The 18706-nt window shown below is 50.1% G+C and overlaps 2 protein-coding genes and 3 non-coding genes across 23 annotated transcripts in view; 4 read left to right on the top strand and 1 right to left on the bottom strand.

Annotated features, from left to right (window-relative positions):
• RALGAPB (Ral GTPase activating protein non-catalytic subunit beta) overlaps positions 1–2319 on the bottom strand; it is a 121605-nt gene extending 119286 nt beyond the window's left edge. For 8 of the 13 annotated variants that reach the window (XM_081557150.1, XM_081557160.1, XM_081557155.1 and 5 more), the window contains exon 1: positions 1923–2319. The gene's annotated coding sequence lies outside the window, so the exon portion shown is untranslated. Of the gene's footprint in view, positions 1–1906 lie in introns of all 13 variants that reach the window. The other 5 variants (XM_081557161.1, XM_081557171.1, XM_081557181.1 and 2 more) reach the window with 3 other exon arrangements.
• LOC145532356 (uncharacterized) lies at positions 807–17625 on the top strand. 7 transcript variants are annotated; one of them, XM_081557192.1, is made up of 8 exons: positions 6990–7594; positions 9410–9470; positions 10987–11060; positions 12117–12221; positions 12877–13005; positions 13116–13359; positions 14048–14124; positions 16797–17625. In XM_081557192.1, exons 1-4 carry the CDS (start codon positions 7275–7277, stop codon positions 12217–12219), a joined length of 558 nt encoding a protein of 185 aa, XP_081413318.1. In that variant the 5' UTR covers positions 6990–7274; the 3' UTR covers positions 12220–12221; positions 12877–13005; positions 13116–13359; positions 14048–14124; positions 16797–17625. The 7 variants fall into 7 exon arrangements, with proteins under 7 accessions (XP_081413320.1, XP_081413319.1, XP_081413318.1 ...); XM_081557189.1 differs by having other exon boundaries at positions 7225–7594; positions 12877–12976; XM_081557194.1 differs by lacking the exons at positions 14048–14124; positions 16797–17625 and adding an exon at positions 807–968 and having other exon boundaries at positions 12877–12976; positions 13116–13425.
• On the top strand, positions 8788–8922 carry LOC145533586 (small nucleolar RNA SNORA71). Its single transcript, XR_014074177.1, has one exon. It is a non-coding gene; the product is annotated as a small nucleolar RNA SNORA71 (small nucleolar RNA).
• Positions 9933–10065, top strand: LOC145533583 (small nucleolar RNA SNORA71). The gene has a single exon (XR_014074174.1). It is a non-coding gene; the product is annotated as a small nucleolar RNA SNORA71 (small nucleolar RNA).
• On the top strand, positions 11635–11766 carry LOC145533587 (small nucleolar RNA SNORA71). The gene has a single exon (XR_014074178.1). It is a non-coding gene; the product is annotated as a small nucleolar RNA SNORA71 (small nucleolar RNA).
• Positions 17626–18706: the final 1081 nt, after the last annotated feature.

Genomic DNA, 18706 nt, shown 5'->3' with positions numbered 1-18706 from the left:
CAGTATTCTTGCCTTGGAAATCCCATGGACAGAGGAACCTGACGGGCTACAGTCCATGGGGTCCCAAAGAGTTGGCCATGACTTAGCAACTAAAGAACAACAACTGAAGGGTTCTACTTATGCAAGTTTCCTTGATTAGTCAAATTCAGAATCAGAAAGTAGAATGGTGGTTGCCAGGGGCTGGGGAAAGTGGAGTTACTATTTGATGGCTGTAAGTTTCAGTTTGAACGATGAGAAGAGTTCTGGGGATTGATTGCACAATGATGTGAATGGACTGGACACTACTGGGCTGAATACTTAAAAATGGCTAGGATGGTAAATTTTATGTTATGCTTATTTTACAATTCAAAAATTTAAGAGACTTCCCTGGTGGTCCAGGGGTTAAGAATCTGCTTTCCAAGGCAGGGGACACAGGTTCGATTCCTGGTCGGGGAACTAAGATCCCACATGCCTTGGAGCAACTAAGCCGTCGAGCCACAACTGGAGTCAGTGCCCCGTGAAGAAAGATCCCACATGACACAAGGAGCAACCCGTGTGCCACAACTGAGACTCGACGCAGCCAGGTAAACATATAAATATTTTTTAAAAATTAAAATAGGTAAAACAATGCGTTGAAATATGTGAATACCATAAGTGCTTTTTTCAGTAGTTGATATTTTACATTAAATAGTAAACTAGTAATACATTTTAGCTATTACCATGGTTATCATGATTTGATTAAAAATTAATATTCATTCATAACTATAAAAATTCTTAGAATTCTAAAAATAGAATATACATCATAAAACATTGTGCTTAGTCACTTCAGTCATATCTGACTCTTTCCGACCCAGTGGACTATAACCGGCCAGGCTCCTCTGTCAATGGGATTCTCCAGGCAAGAATACTGGAGTGGGTAGCCATACCCTCCTCCAGAGGATTTTCCTGACCCGGGGATCAAACTCACATCTCTTATGTCTCCTGCATTGGTAGGCGGATTCTTTACTACATAGCCACCAGGGAAACCGTCAGTCAATATCATACATAATGGTGAAATCATAGAAGAATTCTTCTATTTTTATCCTAGAAGCTCCAGAAAAATAGCCAGAGATGTCTGCTGCCCTTGGCCAGGATAACCCAAGGTCATAAAAGTAAAGAACTGGGGACTTCCTTTGTGGTCCAGAGGCTAAAATTCTGAGCTCCCAATGCAGGGGGCCTGGGTTCCATCCCTGGTCAAGAAACTAGATCCCCCACACAGCAACTAAGAGTTGCCATGACACAGCAAAGGTAGAAGGTCCTGTTTGCTGCAACTAAGACCCAGCACAGCCAGATAAACAAGTGCATAAATCAATAAACATTAAAAAAAAGAGTAAAGAATTGATATCGTCCACTAGCATGGTGAGAGAGAATGAGCCAAAGTCAAGTATCATTATCCTGGAATGCTCAAGTAGTCAGGCAAAATAGTTAATGATTCTCAAACCAGGAAAGTTTAACTTAATTAGCCACAAACATCTCAGTTATTTAGTTAGCAAAGGAGGCCCAAAACTGTTGTTCAGGGAAACTCAAGTTAATCAGCTAAGACCACCCAGAGTCGTTAGTCAAGAAGGTTGTATTCAAGGATTGTCCACCACCGAATGAAGGGAAGTCCAATGTCACCAGCCAAAGTTATCAGTCTTTTTCTTGCACTCTGGTCCCCCAGGGCCCAGCCTGCCAGTTTCTGGAGGGAGAAAGCCAGTTCTTCTCCTCTCTGCCCCCATGGCAGAGGCCTGAACCATTAAACCTTCAGTGAGCTCACACTGACCCCCTCTGCAGAATCAGTGGCCTTCAGCCCAGGACAAAAATGAAGCAAAAGCAAGCCTAGTAACAGAGAGGCTGTGGGAGTCAGAGAACCCAGCTAGGGGACCCAGGGAAGTGGGGGTGCTGAGACCTCGGTGGGAACTGACCCTGGTGGAGAGACCCTCTGTCTCATCTCAGTCTGTCCGAGCATCCAGTGAGGGTTTGGGGCTGCTGGAGACCCCCAAACAGGCCCAGATCCGGGCCACAGGTCAGCAGAGGCCCTGGGCGGCTGGACTGGCCAAGGCTACCACTGGGCCTCAGTCCCAGCCTGCGGAAGCCCAAGCCTATTCCTCCTGAAAGACGTAGTAACAGAGCATCAATAAGACGAGGAGGAGGAAGAGGAACAGAATAATCAAAACTGCCAGCATGTTGTTCATTCTTAGTGTGGGGATGGAGCCTGGAGCTCCTGCAGGGCTCACCAGGCCAGCTGCTGACTTCCGGCCTAGACCCTGGGCATCACTTCCTTGGGACAATCTGTTTAGCCAGCTGAGACCTCATCTCCCCACCCCAGCCCCCCCAAGCCCAGGCAGCAGGAACCTCTCAGCCACTGTGAGGTCACAAACTCCAAGATGGCAGAATGTTGGCCTCCCAGTCACAGCCCTATCCTTTATAAATGCGATCAGTGTTTTGAAAGTGAAACTTTTCATATGTCATCATAAAAATATATATATATATATATATTTGCCTCTCTCTTTAAACTTTCTAAATGGAAATATCTTTTCCCTATCCTTAGAAAAATATCAAGCAGTCCTCATAACTTCTCTGATCCTTCTTAGGTAATTAGTCTTGTGTTACTAAAAATAGCGAACATGATCTCTATTCCATTGATTCAAATGTTCATCTCCTATATTAATCGTGTTTTCAGTGACTGTGGATCATTAGGACTTCTCTGCTCTCCACCGTCTAGGACCGAGCATAGGGTGGGTTGCTGTCCGCTAGGAGGGGATGGGAACCTTCTCCCTTTACTTGTCCAGATGTGTTTCTAGTCACCAGGTTTCTTCTCAGACCCCCTACCCCCCACTCCCAGTACCTCCAGGATCAGGTGAAATGAAGACTGAGATGGGGGAACATTTCTCTCCAGGCTGGACCTGAAATTAAGGCTGTGCATTCTCCCTCGGCCCCTATTTCAGGGGTTCTTCAGAGATCCTCCTCCTGGTGCCCTTTGACTGAACCCCATGTGATGTGAACAGGCCCTCTTCTTGGGGGTCCCTCCCTCTAGCAGGCTCTGTCTAAAGTAGAACCTCTTGGGCAGCAGGTAGCCAGTCCCACCCCAGATTCTACACTTGCTGAAGGAGACAATGAACCTTTGACTGAGGAAGGGGTTGGGCACAGGTCACCTGGGCTTTCCAGTGCTAGGTGACAATTATCAAGCTCTGAGGTGTTCCTGCTAGAGCTCCTGGTATGAGAATCACCAGAGAAAAAGCATCTTCCTCCTACTCTTCCTCTTGGAGGCAAAGGAAGAGGGACTATTTTAAGACACAGAGCTCATAATTCCCTCTTTTTCATGTCTAACACTGTACTTTAAAAAAAAAAAATTATTTACGATTGTGCTGGGTCTTCATTGCTTTGCACAGGCTTTCTCTAGTTGCAGAGAGCGGGGCCTGCTCTCTAGTTGTGGTGCGTGGGTCTCTCATTGCGGTGGTTTCTCTTGCTGCAGAGCACAGCTCTAGGGCATGTGGCTTCAGTAGTTGCTGTGCACGGGATCAGTAGTTCTGGCACACGGGCTTAGTGGCTCGGCAGCACGTGGGATCTTCCCGGACCAGGGATCGAACCAGTCGCCCCTGCATTGCAAGGCAGATTCTTAACCACTGGACCACCAGGGAAGCCCCACTATACTGTTAATACCCTCGAATTAGAAGAGAGGATTGAGTCACAAGCAACCATTTTCCAGTTACTGCTACTGCTACTGCTAAGGCGCTTCAGTCGTGTCCGACTCTGTGCGACCCCATAGATGGCAGCCCACCAGGCACCTCCATCCCTGGGATTCTCCAGGCAAGAACACTGAAGTGGGTTGCCATTTCCTTCTCCAATGCATGAAAGTGAAAAGGGAAAGTGAAGTCGCTCAGTCGTGTCCGACACTTAGCGACCCCACTGACTGCAGCCTACCAGGCTCCTCCGTCCATGAGAGTTTCCAGGCAAGAGTACTGGAGTGGGGTGCCATTGCCTTCTCCGATTTTCCAGTTATTTTCTTCCTAAATTCTCCATCTGATCCAACACCTTCTTTGGAAGGCAGCTGCCATTTCATCAGGTGGAAACTTCAAAAATCACAACAGTGATTTGTTGTTGTTCAGCTATTCCTTCCTGTATTTTGGTGCCTCCTTGGTACCTCGGCTGAAATATCTATCTTAATATCTTGTTACACTAACAACAAGCATCAACCACACCTTTTAGATGGCCAGCCTCCTCTAGACACTGGGGATGCAGAAATGAACCCACGCAGATTCCCTCCCTGGCATCACGGGGACAAAGATGCAGATTATCTGGGTTGGAATCATGGCTCTGACCTTTCCCAGCCTTCTGAAGGCAGCTTTCCCTTACGCTCCAGCTTAGAACTATGAGGCTCCCCATCTGAGTGGTGCAGGAGACCCAGCCCCTCTTAGGAGGCCCCAGGCTCGTGGGTGGGACCTGTGGAAGGGACTTGTTCTCAGTCTCCCACTTGCTGTTTCTCTCCTCTGGCTCCAAAGGGTTGATCAAAGCCAGATGGCCTGAGACCTGTGCTGATGGACACAGCAGCCACCAGGCACATGTGGCCACAGAGCACTGAAAACATCGCCAGTCCCAGTTGCAATGTGCTGTCAGTATAAAACATGCACTGATTCTGAAGACTATGTGCAAAGGAAAAGAAATAGTAAATATCTTATTAATAGTTTAAAAATATTGATTACATATTGAAATAATATTTTGGTTATCTTGTGTTAACTAAAATATATTATTAAAATTAATTTCACCTTTTAGGTACTTTTAAAACTTTTTATTTATTTCTATTGAAGTATAGTTGATTTATAATATTGTGTTAGTTTTTGATATACAGGAAGATCCCCTGGAGAAGGAAATGGCAACTCACTCCAGTACTCTTGTCTGGAAAATCCCATGGATGGAGGAGCCTGGTGGGCTACGGTCCATGGGGTCGCAAAGAGCTGGACATGACTGAGCGACTTCACTTTCTTTTCTTTGGTGTACAGCAAAGTGACTCTCTCTCTCTGTATATATATATAGATATAAATATATATATATTCTTTTTTTAAAAAAAATTATTTATTTATTTATTTTTGGCTGTGCTGGGTCTTCATTTTTGCGTTCGGGCTTTCTCCAGTTTTGGTGAGTGGCGGCTACTCTCTGGTGGCGGTGCACGGGCTTCTCATTGCAGTGACTTCTCTTCTTGTGAAGCATGACCTTTAGAGCACTTGGGCTTCAGCAGTTGCAGCGCCTGGGCTCAGTAGTTGTGGCACACGGGCTTAGTCTCCCCACCACATGTGGAATCTTCCTGGACCAGGAATCAAACCTGTGTCCTCTGCATTGGCAGGCGGATTCTTAACCACTGGGCCACCATGGAAGTCCCCTATATTCTTTTTTATACTCTTTTTCTGTTATGTTTATCACAGGACATTGAATATAGTTCCCTGTGCTATACAGTAGGACCTTGTTGTTTATACATTCTACACGTTTTGTACCTTTTTTTTTTTTATCTTGGTGCTGGTTTAATCACTAAGTCGTGTCCGACTGTTGCAATCCCATGGACTGTAGCCTGCCAGGCTCCTCTGTCCATGGGATTCTCCAGGCAAGGATACTGGAGTGGGTTGCCATTTCCTTCTTCAGAGGATCCTCCTGATCGAACCCAGGTTTCCTGCATTGTAGGCAGATTCTTTACCAACTGAGCTATGAGAGAAGCCACCCCCCCCCCAGCCGCTTTCCCGCTTTTTAATCTTACTTTTCTTTTTTTTTTTTTATTAAGTTTTATTGGAGTATAGTTGCTTAACCTTTTTAATGTGGCTCCTGGGAAATTTAAAATTACACATTCAGCCAGCATTGTATTTCTACTGGATAGAGCTGCCTTTAGACCCTTCAAATATGGCACACTCTCTCTGCCTCATAAATAATCCCATGGTGTCCTAAATAATCCATGGTGTCCTCACAGTGACAGAAACTCTGGACTTTTTCAAAAATACGAGGAGCAGCTACCATGCTTGGCCATCTGCTCTGTGCTGTGTCCTTGAGTGCCCTCTTTCATTTAATCCTCACAGCAACACTATGAGGAGGGGAGCTCTGCCTCTGCCCATTTTCCAGAAAAGGAAAACTAAGGCTGGGCAAAGTTAGGTCATAGCCACACCGAGAGTAAGGGCAAGAGCAGGAGGCAGGAGAGGACACCAGGGCTGTGTGCACACCTGGCTCCTTTGTCCAGTGTCCCACCAGCCACAGCATCCCACGGCCCCTCCCCGTCACAGAGACACCCAAGGCTCTCACAGTCTTAGAACTGCACCAGCTCCTCCCAGGTACAGCAGATGGAGTGTTTTCACCCTCAGAGACCACCCCCGCCCCCGCCATTTCCCTCTTTGTTGTATCAGTCAGGCCTTGATTTCCACACTGCGCTGACCTAGTGAGCTAGTGAGCACCAGGAATGTGAAGGAGTGAGGCCCTTGCTCAGACACAAGGTGGACTGTTTGCAGTTCAGAATGTGGATCGAGTTAGTGGCAGGGTTGCTTCAGGTCTGAGAGGTACACTGAGCTGAGGATGCAGGCAGTGTTCGTGCCTGTGCGATTAGGGGCCATGAGCCCGGTCTCAAGTCTGTCTGCAGCGCCTTCAAGAGGTTGGGACCTCTGTCTTCTCCAGAGCAATGCAAATCTGACCAGGTCCCCAAATGCAAATATGACCAAGTCCTTCTTGATCAAAAGCATCTTCAAGGCTGCTTTTACTCAGGATGACCTTTTAGCAAGGCACCTGCCCACCACACTAGGCTTATCTCTTTGTTTCCCTCACTTTCCACTTGCAGGTCATCGGAACACTATTTTAGTCTGGCCAGGTCCAAATGAATACACAGTCAGAATTCATTCATTTGTTCGACTGAGCCAGCCACGAAACTAGGTACTCTGAATACAATGGTCAGCCAGGTAAGACCCCTATTGTCCAAACTCAACACAATCAACGTGAGCTCTTGCTAATAACAGTTCCTCTCTTAGGCTCCCTGGTAGAGTGTGCCTGCCAAGTAGGAGACGGAAGAGATGTAGGTTCAATCCCTGGGTCGGGAAGATCCCCTGGAGGAGGAAATGGCAACCCGGTCCAGGATTCCTGCCCAGATAATCCCAGGGACAGAGGAGCCTGGCAGACTACCAGTCCATAGGTGCAAGAGTTGGACACGATTTAGCGACTAAACAACAGCAGGTAGAAGAGTAACAATTTCTACAGATTAATGACAAATCAGTGACAACAAACAGAACACAAAGAAAAGCAGAGCAGGTGAGGGAATGTTACTGCCAAAATTCCAGGCTGCTTCTGGAAATTACCCAGTCATGCAGACGCAGAACTTGGACTCCGCTCCACAAGACGGCGCTGTAAAAACGGTTGCGCGGGACCACTCCGGGCAATGCTGCTCTAGGCCGCAAGCCCCGCCTCAGCTGCATTTCCGCCGTCGCTGTACGCGTGGAGGTGGTTCTTGCCCCTTTGTCCGCGGTTCGTCGAGTATCGCAGGCCATCTGCATGTATCCGGGGCCATCCGCGGACACCGGCATCATCCCGCACTGTCCGCTTTGTCTCCGCCGCGCTGTCTGGTCGTAGGGCGCCCCGGGTGAGTTCTCTGCGGGGAGCGCCAGGCACGCGGTCCGCTCCCTCCCCAGCCCAAGGGGAAACAGACCCGAGCGGGGAGTGCAGGCCGCGGGTCGCCTCGGAGCCCAGGGCCTCTCCCGGTTCCGAGCCCGTCCCCTGAGCTGCATGTGGGTCTCTCGGGACTCGTCTTCTCGACAGAGGGGCGTCTCGCCTCTGGCCGGCGCCGCTTCGGAATATGGGGGTCCCCTGGCCTCACCCATCCGTGGGGAGACTTGGACCCGCCGACGGCGAGAAGCGGGTCCCGCGCCGCGTGGCCCCGAGGAGCGCCAGAGCTCCCCGATCACATCCCATCACCTCCGACTCCAGCATTTCATCCCCTGAAGCCGCTTGTTGGTTGCCGGGCAAATATCTTCGTGACCTTTAGCCCATTTGCCCTCCGTAACCTTTAAGGGAGAGTGTGCAAACCTCCGCTTTAACTGAGGGCGCCTCCAGGGCCCTAGAAGAGCAGTCTGGCTTCCTGGGCCCCTGCTTCGCACTGAAGGCCTTCCCCTCTCTTTCCCGGGCCAGGCCCTGCGCAGCTGAAGACCCTGCCTCGGGCTGCCCCCCCTCCCCTCCTGCAGGACCCTGACCCGCACTGCCTGCCGCGCCCGCGCTGTGTGCAGGGACTGAGCTGTCCCCTGGGGCAATGCCGGAGCTGTGGCCTTCCTGCCCTACTGTGGAGGGGGTGGTTCCTGAGCTTGAGGGTTCTGGGACCTGCCTTGCAAAGCCCTTGTGCAGGAAGATGGGGCTGGGTTTGGGGGCCAGAAAGGCCAGAGTTCGGATCCTGACTCAGCCCCTCATTAGCTGGGGAACCTGGGGTGAGTTCCTTTATTCTCGTGAGCTTTCCTTTCCTTCAAGGGGGAAAATGGCAATCACCCCGGAAGGGCAGAGGCCTGGTCTGCGTTTTTCTTTTTATTTGAACTCACAGTACTTGGCATGTAGTAGGTCCTCAGTTAGTATTTGTGGGGTGGATGAGTAATTGAGGCTTTTTTTTTTTTTTTAACCAGAAGTTGGTCTTCCCCTGGCTTCTCTTGATGGGGGGAGGTGGAACCTTTTCAGGAAGTGAGGCTAGTGCCTGGGGTCCTGGGCCTGGCTGGGCAGCTTTCCCCTGCCTGGGTGGAGAGCTGGCTGCTAACCTGGGCTCCTCTGCCTGATTCCTCATCTGCCCTTTCCTGCCCCTGCATTCACAAGTGATCGTGGGCTGCCAGTGCCTTGGTCGTTGATAGTGCAGGGAGAGGAACTGCTGAAAGCATTTTCCCCGTGTTTGGAGGGTTCACTCCTGTCCTTTCTGAACTCTGGAGCTGTCACATACCTTCTGCCTCCTACCGCCTTTTTAGACGCCTCCTGGCAGCTGATGTCTGTTATCTGCCCTCTGCCTGGCTCAATGCTGGTTTCCGTGAGGCTTTGGGAAAGAATGTGGGTGGGTTCCGCCACTGCAGTGGTCTTATGACTCTGGTCTCTGGTCTCAGCAGCCCTGAGACCTTGTTTGCCACTGGATTTGAAGTGATTACCGCCTGCCTGTGTCCTAGTTGTTGGTAATATGGGCCGAGGAAAAGTTGCAAGAATTTTCCTCATAATTCAGGCGATCCTTGCTTGTCCCTTCCAAACCGGACAGCCCTTTAGTTGCTGTGACAGTGGCCAAGCCCGAGGCGGACTGAGGGTGGAGGAGTCAGGCTGTAGTGGTTCATCGCCTCAGATCCGGATTCCCCAGCATTCACTCCCCGTGCTTTCCTGCTGCTGAGCCTGATGGTTTCCTGTCAGATGGGCTGATCACCTGCTGGCCTCTTGTCCCCTGCAGGAGTGTCACGTGGCTGCTGTTGGGTGAGAGGTGTCCTCGGAGAGCCAAGACTGAGACCCAGGTAAGCGGTGTCCTGCTCATTCTGTGCATCCTGTCCTGCTCATCCTCCCAGTTCTGTGCAGACTGGGAGGCCAGAGGTGTGGGGAGTGAGTGTGCAGTTGGAGGCCCAGCCCCCTTCTGCTGCTGAGAGCCCCGGATGGAGGCCGCAGTGATGTTGAGAGGGTGGAGGTTCACACCCAGTGACCAGCTGAGGGCTCTTCTGTGAGCCTGAGCGAGAATTCTGTCAGGTGTTCAATCCTGGTGACGTGTACACTCACTCCTTCAGAGCCCAGGGGTTCTCCGCGTTTCTGCCATCCATCTTCCCTTCGTCTCTTGGCAGGGACTGAGAAATGATTCAGGGTAGATCTGCCATCTTATTCTGAGTCTGGTCAGTGCTCCGTCTGCTGGTCTGTTCCTTGTCCAGGATGCTTCTCAGGATGCTGGCAGTGGCCTCTCTGCTCGGCTCCCTCACTGCCCTTCTCTGCCCTGCATTCGAAAGTGATTGTGGGCTGCCCGTGCCCTGGTCATTGATAGTGCAGGGAGAGGAATTGCCGAAAGCCTTTCCCCGTGTTTGGAGGGTCCATTCTGTCCCTTGCAAACCCTGGCGCTTTCGCACATGTCTGTGTTTCCCCCGATTTATGTTGCTTCCTGGCACCCAGTGCCGTGTGCTCATTGAGCATCCCTCTTCCCTAGCAGGGCCCTGTCTCCAGGGTCTGTGGGCTGGCAGGGGAGGGCTCCCCTCCTGGAAGCTTTCTCTGCCTCCTCCCCGCACCCTTTCCCACATCCTCACCCCCACCACCCAGCACTAACCCCTCCTGGGAAACTTGATTTGCTGGTCGTGCCCGTTATGCTGTGATCTTGAGGGCAGTGCCTCTGTGCATTGTGTCTGATGCCTGACTATAGCAACTGGTCGTTAAAGGGGGAAAAAAAAAAACCCAAAGAGGTAGAGATGCCCTATCTGTTGCAAGGCGATCGGACTCCTCCCATTGCGGAGGGTCAGGGCACCATGCCCTCGGCAAGCCAGCCTGCTGGGTCAGCCTCCTTTCCTTCTGCCCTGGATGTGTTGTTTCTCTAATGAAAAGTAGGCTTACTGTTACCTGCCTTTAATCCTGCTGGGGGTGATTTTCTAGTCATTGGACAGAGCACAATGTCATTGAGGATAGTTGTGTAAATAACCCTTTTACTAGATGGTAGACCCACGGCCCTCTTCCTACACCTGTTAGCCCTCCCGATCCATTCTGGTCGCTGCCAGTCAGCCACGGGCTGCTCCCCAAACCCTGACCTCAGCATGTTGTTTTTAACAAGACAGATGAGCAGCAGATCCATCACACTTGCCCCATAGGATGATGTGGGGGTTAATCCTGTCCCAGATGAGCTGCACACCCCTTCTTAGAGTCACCTTGTCCTTGTTCCGGAGACAGTAGTGTGGCCGTTCAGGGACTACAGTAATAGCCCCTCTATGAGGGTGCTGGAGTCTGCTAGCCGCTGTGACCCCCAGGCCCTGCTGTGCGCACTCGTTCACGGCTTTTCTCTTGCAGATGGGTCTGTGTGCAGAGTTTCCATGGGAGGCACCATCTTCATGCCAGCTGGGCACTAGGCCCTGGGGCCTCAGGTAAGGTGTTTGGACCTTTCTCTGGAATTCTGTGTCTTCTGTCAAGTCTTCTGCATGTTTCCTGGGGCTTGGGTGATCATGTAAGGGGAAGGGAGGTCACAGTGGCATCCTGGTATGAGGCGGACTCTCCCATGTACACAGAGGAGGGCCCTGTGGAAACCTGCTTGGGAGAAGGGCTCCCTGGGCACCTCCCGTCCGAGTCTTGTGGTGGGGAGCATGTGGGTTTACGCTCTGGAGACTCTGGTTCCACCTCTGAACCTGTCTAGCCCTTGACCCCCATCTCAGACTCCGCTTACCTGAAAAGGGAAGCTAGAATAGCAGTGAAGGTTTTAAAACAGGTTTCTGTCCTGACCGACATCCTGATCGTTTTCAGCCAGAAAGCTGTTTTTTATGCTGGAAGCGTGTTGACTCCCCCTGGCAGGGAGGTCTTGTGGGGTCTTGCGCTACAGGCTGCAAAGCTGCCAGGACTCGATGTGGCTGGGCTGGGCTGCCCCCCCTCCCCCGACTCGGGCATTCCCCGGGCCCCTGCCGCCAGCCTCCTGTCCTCTCTGGCTCCCCTTCTGCCCTTTTCTGCTCCTGCATCAAAAGTGACTGTGGGCTGCCCATGCCCTGGTCATCGATACTGCAGGGAGAGAAGTCCCTGAAAGACCTTTCCCCGTGTTTGAAGGGCCCAGCTGTCCCTTCCGAACCCTGGAGCTTTCACACATGAGTTTTTTTCTCCTGCCATTCCCTTCAGAGCTTAGACTTCGGCTGGTCCCTGGACTTGGAGGGGTTCACTTTGTCTTTGAAGTTCAGGAGCCTCTTGGCAGAAACCAGTCGGCACATATTTGGTCCTCACACTGGAATAAGTTCACGTGGTGCGAAAGAGCCACGGGGTGGGGAGGGAGGGCTGTAAACTGTGGCTTCTGCTCTGTGGACTTAACAGGAGTGGAGGACAGCCCATAATATATTACTCAAGATAGCCCGTGATTGACGTGCTTGTTGGTGTGGCTAACGGAGCCCCCAGCCCTGCCGTCGGCAAAGGGCTGACGACCTGCCTTTTGTCCTGTGCTGCAGATGTGTTTGGTGGGAGGCAGAAACCCTACACCAGTGCCCTCGCTTAACACTCGGAAGATGCAAAGCATGGCACCCCCAAGAGGTGTGTGCGGCTCCCAGATAAAGGTGAGATGGGGTCCCATTCACCACTGTCCCCCTCTACCCCACATCTGGTCCGAGGGCTCATGTCTAGTTCTCTCCTGTCTACATTCGTGTTTGATCCTGTTCTGCTAGAAGTTTTCTATTCGCATCTCATAACGTGAAGGTAGTGAGACTATTAGATGTGAGCCACAGGGTACTCGGGAGGCATCCAACAGTCTGAGTGTTCCCTTGGCTTTCAAACCTGCCCTCTGCCCCTGACGTGCGTCAGAGGCTTGTCCTGTCCAGTCCCTGGTCCTGGGGCTCCTCAGCCAGCCTTTCCATTTTTCTTGGCTGGCCATATTAAGTGGGTCTTTGCAGAACAGGATGACGGTGGGAGAGCTCCTGAGGGTGGTGGTCCATCCTTTGATGAAGATACAGTGGGAGTTTTGTGTCAGGGCCCTTGACAGCACTGAAGTCTAGTCTGTCTGCCCAGATCTGGAAACTGCTTGAAAGAAAATCCTTTGTTTTAAAAACCAAACCTTTGAGATGTTTTCCTTTGTTACACCGTCTATTCTGGTGCTTTCTAGTTGAGCTTGCATAAATTGGAAGCTTGGACCTGGTTGATTGGAACCCTCAGTGATGTTACCTGGGCAGAAGGTGGTGCTGGAGACTAAATGCTTGTATGATTCTTCCCTCCTAGGTCAGCCTTAGATCTGGAGGTGGCTAAGGAAGTTCCAAGGTCCTGAGTCAATGACCTTGGGGTCACCTGGGATCTGGAATGGCTGGTATTTCTCCCTGAGGTGGGAACCGACCCCCTGAGGGTTGGCTGGTGAGTTGATGCCACCAGCTGGGAACTGAGCCCCGGAGGGTTGGCTGGTTTAAGTTGATGCAGATGGGAACTCCCTCCCAACCACTGGTCTTGCCTCTCCTTTCTTGTAGATCCCTATTGTTTGCGGACACCAGTGGAGCAGAGAGGAGAGTGCCATTCCCATGTGAAGAGCTGCCCTCCGCCTGCTCACTGCCTCACGGGAGCCGTGTTCACTCAGCTCTAGAGATCCGGGGCAAAGCTCTGGGCCTGGCGACCTGGGTCCCCTTCCGCTGCTCTGACTGCTGACAGCAGTGCCCTTGGAGGGCGTGGACCGAGAAGGCTGGCCCCGGTCCTTCAATGACCAAGGGTTTTTCTGTTGAGTTGGCAGATGTTTATCATTTTTCTCTCCACCTGCCCATTCAATAAACTGTATACACCCACCTCACTTGTGTTTTAAATCCTCAACAAGCTACGTGCCAGCGAGCCGGGGCAACGAGAATGTGGGTCACAGGCCAGATCCTACTTTCACCGCTTAAGTCCTTCCATCCTGCTCCTGAGGCTTGGCACATGGCTGTTGTTTGAGGTGTTGTGTTAGGACGGAGGTGAACAAGTGCTGGTGGTTGGCTCAGATTAGGACCCGTGAGAGTCAAGGGCTGTGGCAGGAGCCAGAGTGCCAGAGTGAGACAGGTGCTGATGTCATTGGAAAGGCTCAGGGGGTGGGCTCAGCATGTACCTGCTTGTGTGGCCAGCTGGCCTAGCTTGCTTGGGATTGAGGGGTTTCCCAGGACATGGGACTTTGGTTGCCAAAACCAGGAAAGTCCTGGGCAAGCTGAAACAAGTTGGTCAGCTTCTCTAGGGTGTAAAATGCATGATATTGGGACTTCCCTTGTGGTCCAGTGGTTAAGAATCTGCCATCCAATGCAGGGGACCAGTTGAATCCCTGGCGGGAAACTAAGATCCCACATGCCTTGAGGCAATAAGCCCATGTGCCAGTCAAACTGAATGTCACTACAAACCAAAGCATCACTGACTTTTTCTAAATTTGTATGATGCTTCTTATTAGGGTATCCTGTGATGGGCCTCCAATCCGTGTGTATCATCCTTCACTCTCAGCTTCCAGACAACGGTCCCTTCTCAGAGGTATTAGTCGGTCTACATGTCTGCTGACATTAAAAATAAAGCAGTAGTGCCTGCTCACTGCAGCCAGAGAAAGCCTGCACGTAGCAACAAAGACCTAGAGCAGCCAAAATTAAAAATTTAAAGCAATGGGCATGCCTCCTGCCAGCAGAAGAGGTTGTGTGTGTGAAGTGGGCCTTTTTGGTGGGATTTTCCCTGAAAATATGGGAAAGTAGGTTTGTCCAATGACCTTGGCCAGGAAAACCCATGAACAGGGGAATCCTTTGCTGCCAAAAGATGCAGAAGCAGAGAAGGAGGTTTTCATAATCAAAAACAGCCTATGATTAGAACAATAAACAGTAATCTGCAGGAAAAATGGTAACTTTCTTTGCTAACTAACCAAGCATTCCAGGAAAATACTTGGCTTTGGTTCATTATCACTTTCTGGGGAAGTCCTCTCATGCTATTTTAAAATTGAGGAATCTGGGGTTTGAAGAGATTTATTATTCCTGTAACTGAGTATGATAGTAAATTTCCTAATTGTATTACAGATCAGGGTTGCATTCATGGTGTAAACCCCTTTTATTCTTGGTGGATTATTTTAGACCAGGGGTTTGTACATTATGGCCCATTGCTCACATCTGGCCTGCTGCCTGTTTTGTTTTTATAAAGTTTTACTGGAACGCAGCCACACGCACTCTAGCAGGCTGTGTTGAGTAGTTACAACAGAGACAATATATTCAGCCAAGACTAAAAGATTTGCTCTCTGTCCCTTTACAGAAAAAAATCTGCTGGCCCCTGTTTTTGGCTGTAAGGTTGATGTAGGCAGAGACCATGTGTTTTCTGATCCCACTTCTATCACTCGGCCCAGGGATAAGCCAGTGCAGGCAAATCAAAATTGAAATCATTCATTGGATAGATTTGTACCCCGTATAGGAGCTCAGTGGTCTGTGGTCTCAATGAGCCTTCTACACCAAGAAAGTAGCAGAACAAGGCTTTTAAGCCCATTTCCGTCTGACTTGCTCCTTTAACCATGGCATCAAATAACAGGTACAAAGTTCCACATGTATGTTTAATGATGAGCAGGATGCTTTGGGCTACATGGTGGTCGAACACTGCTCATGCTTTTTTCCGTCACTCAAGTTTTCTCTAGGGGACCACAGGCAAGGGGTTGGAGTTGGCTCCCCAGAGAAAGGCTGAGGACAGCTGAAAGAGCATGTAGGGACACGGGAAGGGGTGGAGGAAGTCAGGTGTGTCTTCCCGCATCAGATGTTCCCTTCATCCATGAGGATGGGACACTGATGGGAGAGGAGGCAACCTCGACCCCTGCAAGGTCAAGGGCAGTCCACTTGTGTCGTCCACTCCTCCAGCCACAGTTACTCTTCCATTGTCAGCCTAATCAACATTGGCCCCTAAGAACAAGAAGTTCTGGAGAGAAGGCAAAAAAGATGAGAAAGCTCATTTTCTGAGCCGCACGGCATCAGAGCTTCTTGAAAGGGAAGCCTTTACAGGAAAAAGCAAATTCTCACTTGAATCAAAAACCAAGTCAGTCTACAAACCAAGCCCTTGGAGGCCTTTATAAAACACTGTGCCCCTCAGCCACCTGCCCCTAGGAGTTCATCTTCAATTTCCTGATCTGATTCCTGGAAGACATCCATGAATGTCCCTTTCCTGCTTCAATCTTTTTCCCCTGCTGGAAGAACCATGTACACACGAGTGCTGGTTGAGTTTACTCCCCTCACATAATATTTCTAAAGATGTAGCCCAGGATTACCTTGAAGTAAGAAACATTACACAGTGAAGACACTGGTAAGCTAGTACTTCTGGATTTATATCAGAAAGTGTCCTATGCTTGTCCCTGGCTCTGCGCCTGGTATGTTTCTTACACCAGAAAGCACGGTCAGGTTTTCTCCAGGACCACCCATCCAGGGTAGGAAGCCTGGTCAGGGGCCTAGTGGGGACTCACAGCCATGGACATTCTGGGCTTTTCAGGTGGCCCCTTATCAGCTCAATAAGTGGTTCATCTAATCTGACCCCTTTACACCCTCTCTTCCTGCCATCAATGGCTAATGGGCCTTGTACATTGTAGATGCTCCATTATCATGTTTGAACTGAATTATTGGGAACTGAGCTATTTCACTGAAGCCAACATTCCAGGTCATCAAAACCTGCCATTTATACTCCAAAATTTAAAACAAAAATTCTTTTCCTAAGAGGATTCAGTTCAGGATCTATGTGAGGGTCAGGGACTCCCCCGAGTATCCATCAGCCCTAAAGCAAACATCCCGGATGGTCTAGAGCTCCTGATTCAGACTCCACTTCTCACTGACCTTGTGGATTTGGAAGTCCAAGCTGTTGAGGTCGGTGTCCCTTGGTAGAGGGAGTGGGAAGCCCTCCTCAAGCTTTGCTGAAAGATAAAGAGCAGAGAGCAATGGGCTGGTCAGAGGAGACGAGGGAGATGTGCAGATGCAGACCATTGCATTTGCAGCTGGCTAATGAGAGCAGGCTGCTTTGACCTGTGATGGGCTACTGGATGCAGGGCACATCTGTCCACTCTTCAGCCTCTTGAGCTTCTACTGACCCCTTCAAGAGGCCTACTATCCAAAGTGGCCTGGGCTGGGACATGCAGTGAGCGGTGTTTATATGCAAGGACTCAACCCCGAGGACCACCATCTCCTCCACTTTATCTTTTCCAGGCCAGTTTTGCTGCTCGTATCTCTTGGTCATAAAAGCCAGATGGTGAGGCCAGTTGGAGAAGGTCCTGGCATCAGAGGAGGCCCGCGGAGTTCACAGGGAGCCACTATCCCAAGATCTACTTCCATCACGGTCATCCAGGAAGTCAATGACCTCGCTTCACCCCAGGACCCAAATGTGCTAACTCCAGGACCTCCCTGGTGGTCCAGTGGTTAAGAATCCGCCTGCCAACATAGGGCACAAGGGTTCAATCCCTGGTCCAGGAAGATCCCACATGCCATGAGGCAACTAACCCCATGCACCATCACAACTGAGCCCACGAGCCACAGCTACTGAGCCCACGCACTACAATTACTGCAGCCCATGTGCCTACAGCCCGTGCACTGCAGCAAGAGAAGCCACTGCAATGAGAAGCCTGAGTACCACAACTGGAGAGTAGCTCTGATCGCCACAATTAGAGAAAGCCCGTTTGCAGCAATGAAGATCCAGCACTGTGGGGGGCAGCCTGAGAACAAACAGGATCTGCTTTGGGAGCTGCCTTGTTGACTCAAGGGTCTAATTCCAGACATAGCTCTCTGTCCCGCCACCCCTTATTAATCATTAACACTAAGGAAACAGCTTGCAGCCCCTGGAGCGCATCTGACGCAGGACAAATGGCTTTTACGACCTGAGTCTTGAGAAACAAAGTCTTAAGATCTTGATTGATTACGTTATCTTCCTTATGTGATCTTTGGTGCAAAGAATGCATTGTATAAGAATTTCCTGGTATAAGGGTATAAAAATCTGTGTGTAAAATAAACAGTCATCACTGACTGCAGTGATCCTCTCAAACCCGCTGCGTCTCTATCTACTTATTTCTCAGCCGAGGAATCCCGCGTTTGTGCCTACCTTGACTCGTCGGCCGGTCCCGACACAGCACAGCCAAAAATAAATAAAAATTAAAATGTGCTAACTCCAGGTGCTCTCCACAGCGTTACCGGGAATGCTCAGCCTCCCTTGGGCTAACTCCTTGTGCTTTGGGACTCAACCCAGCCCTCTAGACTGACCTCCAAGTCATGTTCAGTGCCTCCTCCTAGCTCCTGCCGTCCTCCAGTTCCTACAGCTTTCTTCTGTGGTGTCATTTATCCAACTGTTGTCATTTACATGTCTGCCTTCCCAACAACATGTGAGCTCCATGAGGGCAAAGATCATGCATCGCTAATCCCCCAACCACTACAGAAGAGAGGCTCACCTTGCTGAATGAATGAATGAACCATGAATCCTACAGAAAGGGTAGAATTCAGCTTTAGCGTGGGGCGGGCAGTAGCAGTTATTCTTACCGTTGAGAGAGGGGTATACAATGTGGAGTGCATAGTAATTGAAGATGGATTCCATCAAATTCACCTGGAGCAGAGGAGGGGCCAGAGCAAAGGAATCAAGGAAGACACGAATAAAAACAGAAATCCATGGGAAGAACATCTGACTCCCCACTCTGAAAACATCAGCCTGTTATCCCATTTACAAAATAGAGGTTGACAATGACCATCACCATGACACATAAACGGTTCCTCATTCACAATTCCCAAATCCCAAATCTCTGAACTTGATTCTCCACAGGTGTACACAGGCATGTTTTGTGACAAAACATGACTTGAACTGTCCTGGTGCTATTTAGTGTTTGTTTGTTTGCTTTTTAATTCTACCTTATTTGAATGTTTTAAAATTTTGTTGCAAAATTATGAATGTGTTTGATTATAGAATGCTGCCCCAGATCCAGGGGGGCATGCTCCATAGTACCTCCCAAGAATTCCCAGCTCTGAAACCCATCAGTCTCAAGGGCTTTTGAGAAGAGATTGTGCACCTGGCCTTTGTTATAGTGACATATACTGAGAGTGTAGTACGTGTGAGACATCTGGTCAAGGTGTCTTACTGA

Source organism: Giraffa tippelskirchi, chromosome 13 (genome assembly GCF_054371585.1).
Source record: "Giraffa tippelskirchi isolate mGirTip1 chromosome 13, T2T-mGirTip1v1.2.pri, whole genome shotgun sequence".
Lineage (NCBI taxonomy): Eukaryota > Metazoa > Chordata > Mammalia > Artiodactyla > Giraffidae > Giraffa > Giraffa tippelskirchi.
This window is presented reverse-complemented; position numbering and strand designations above follow the sequence as displayed.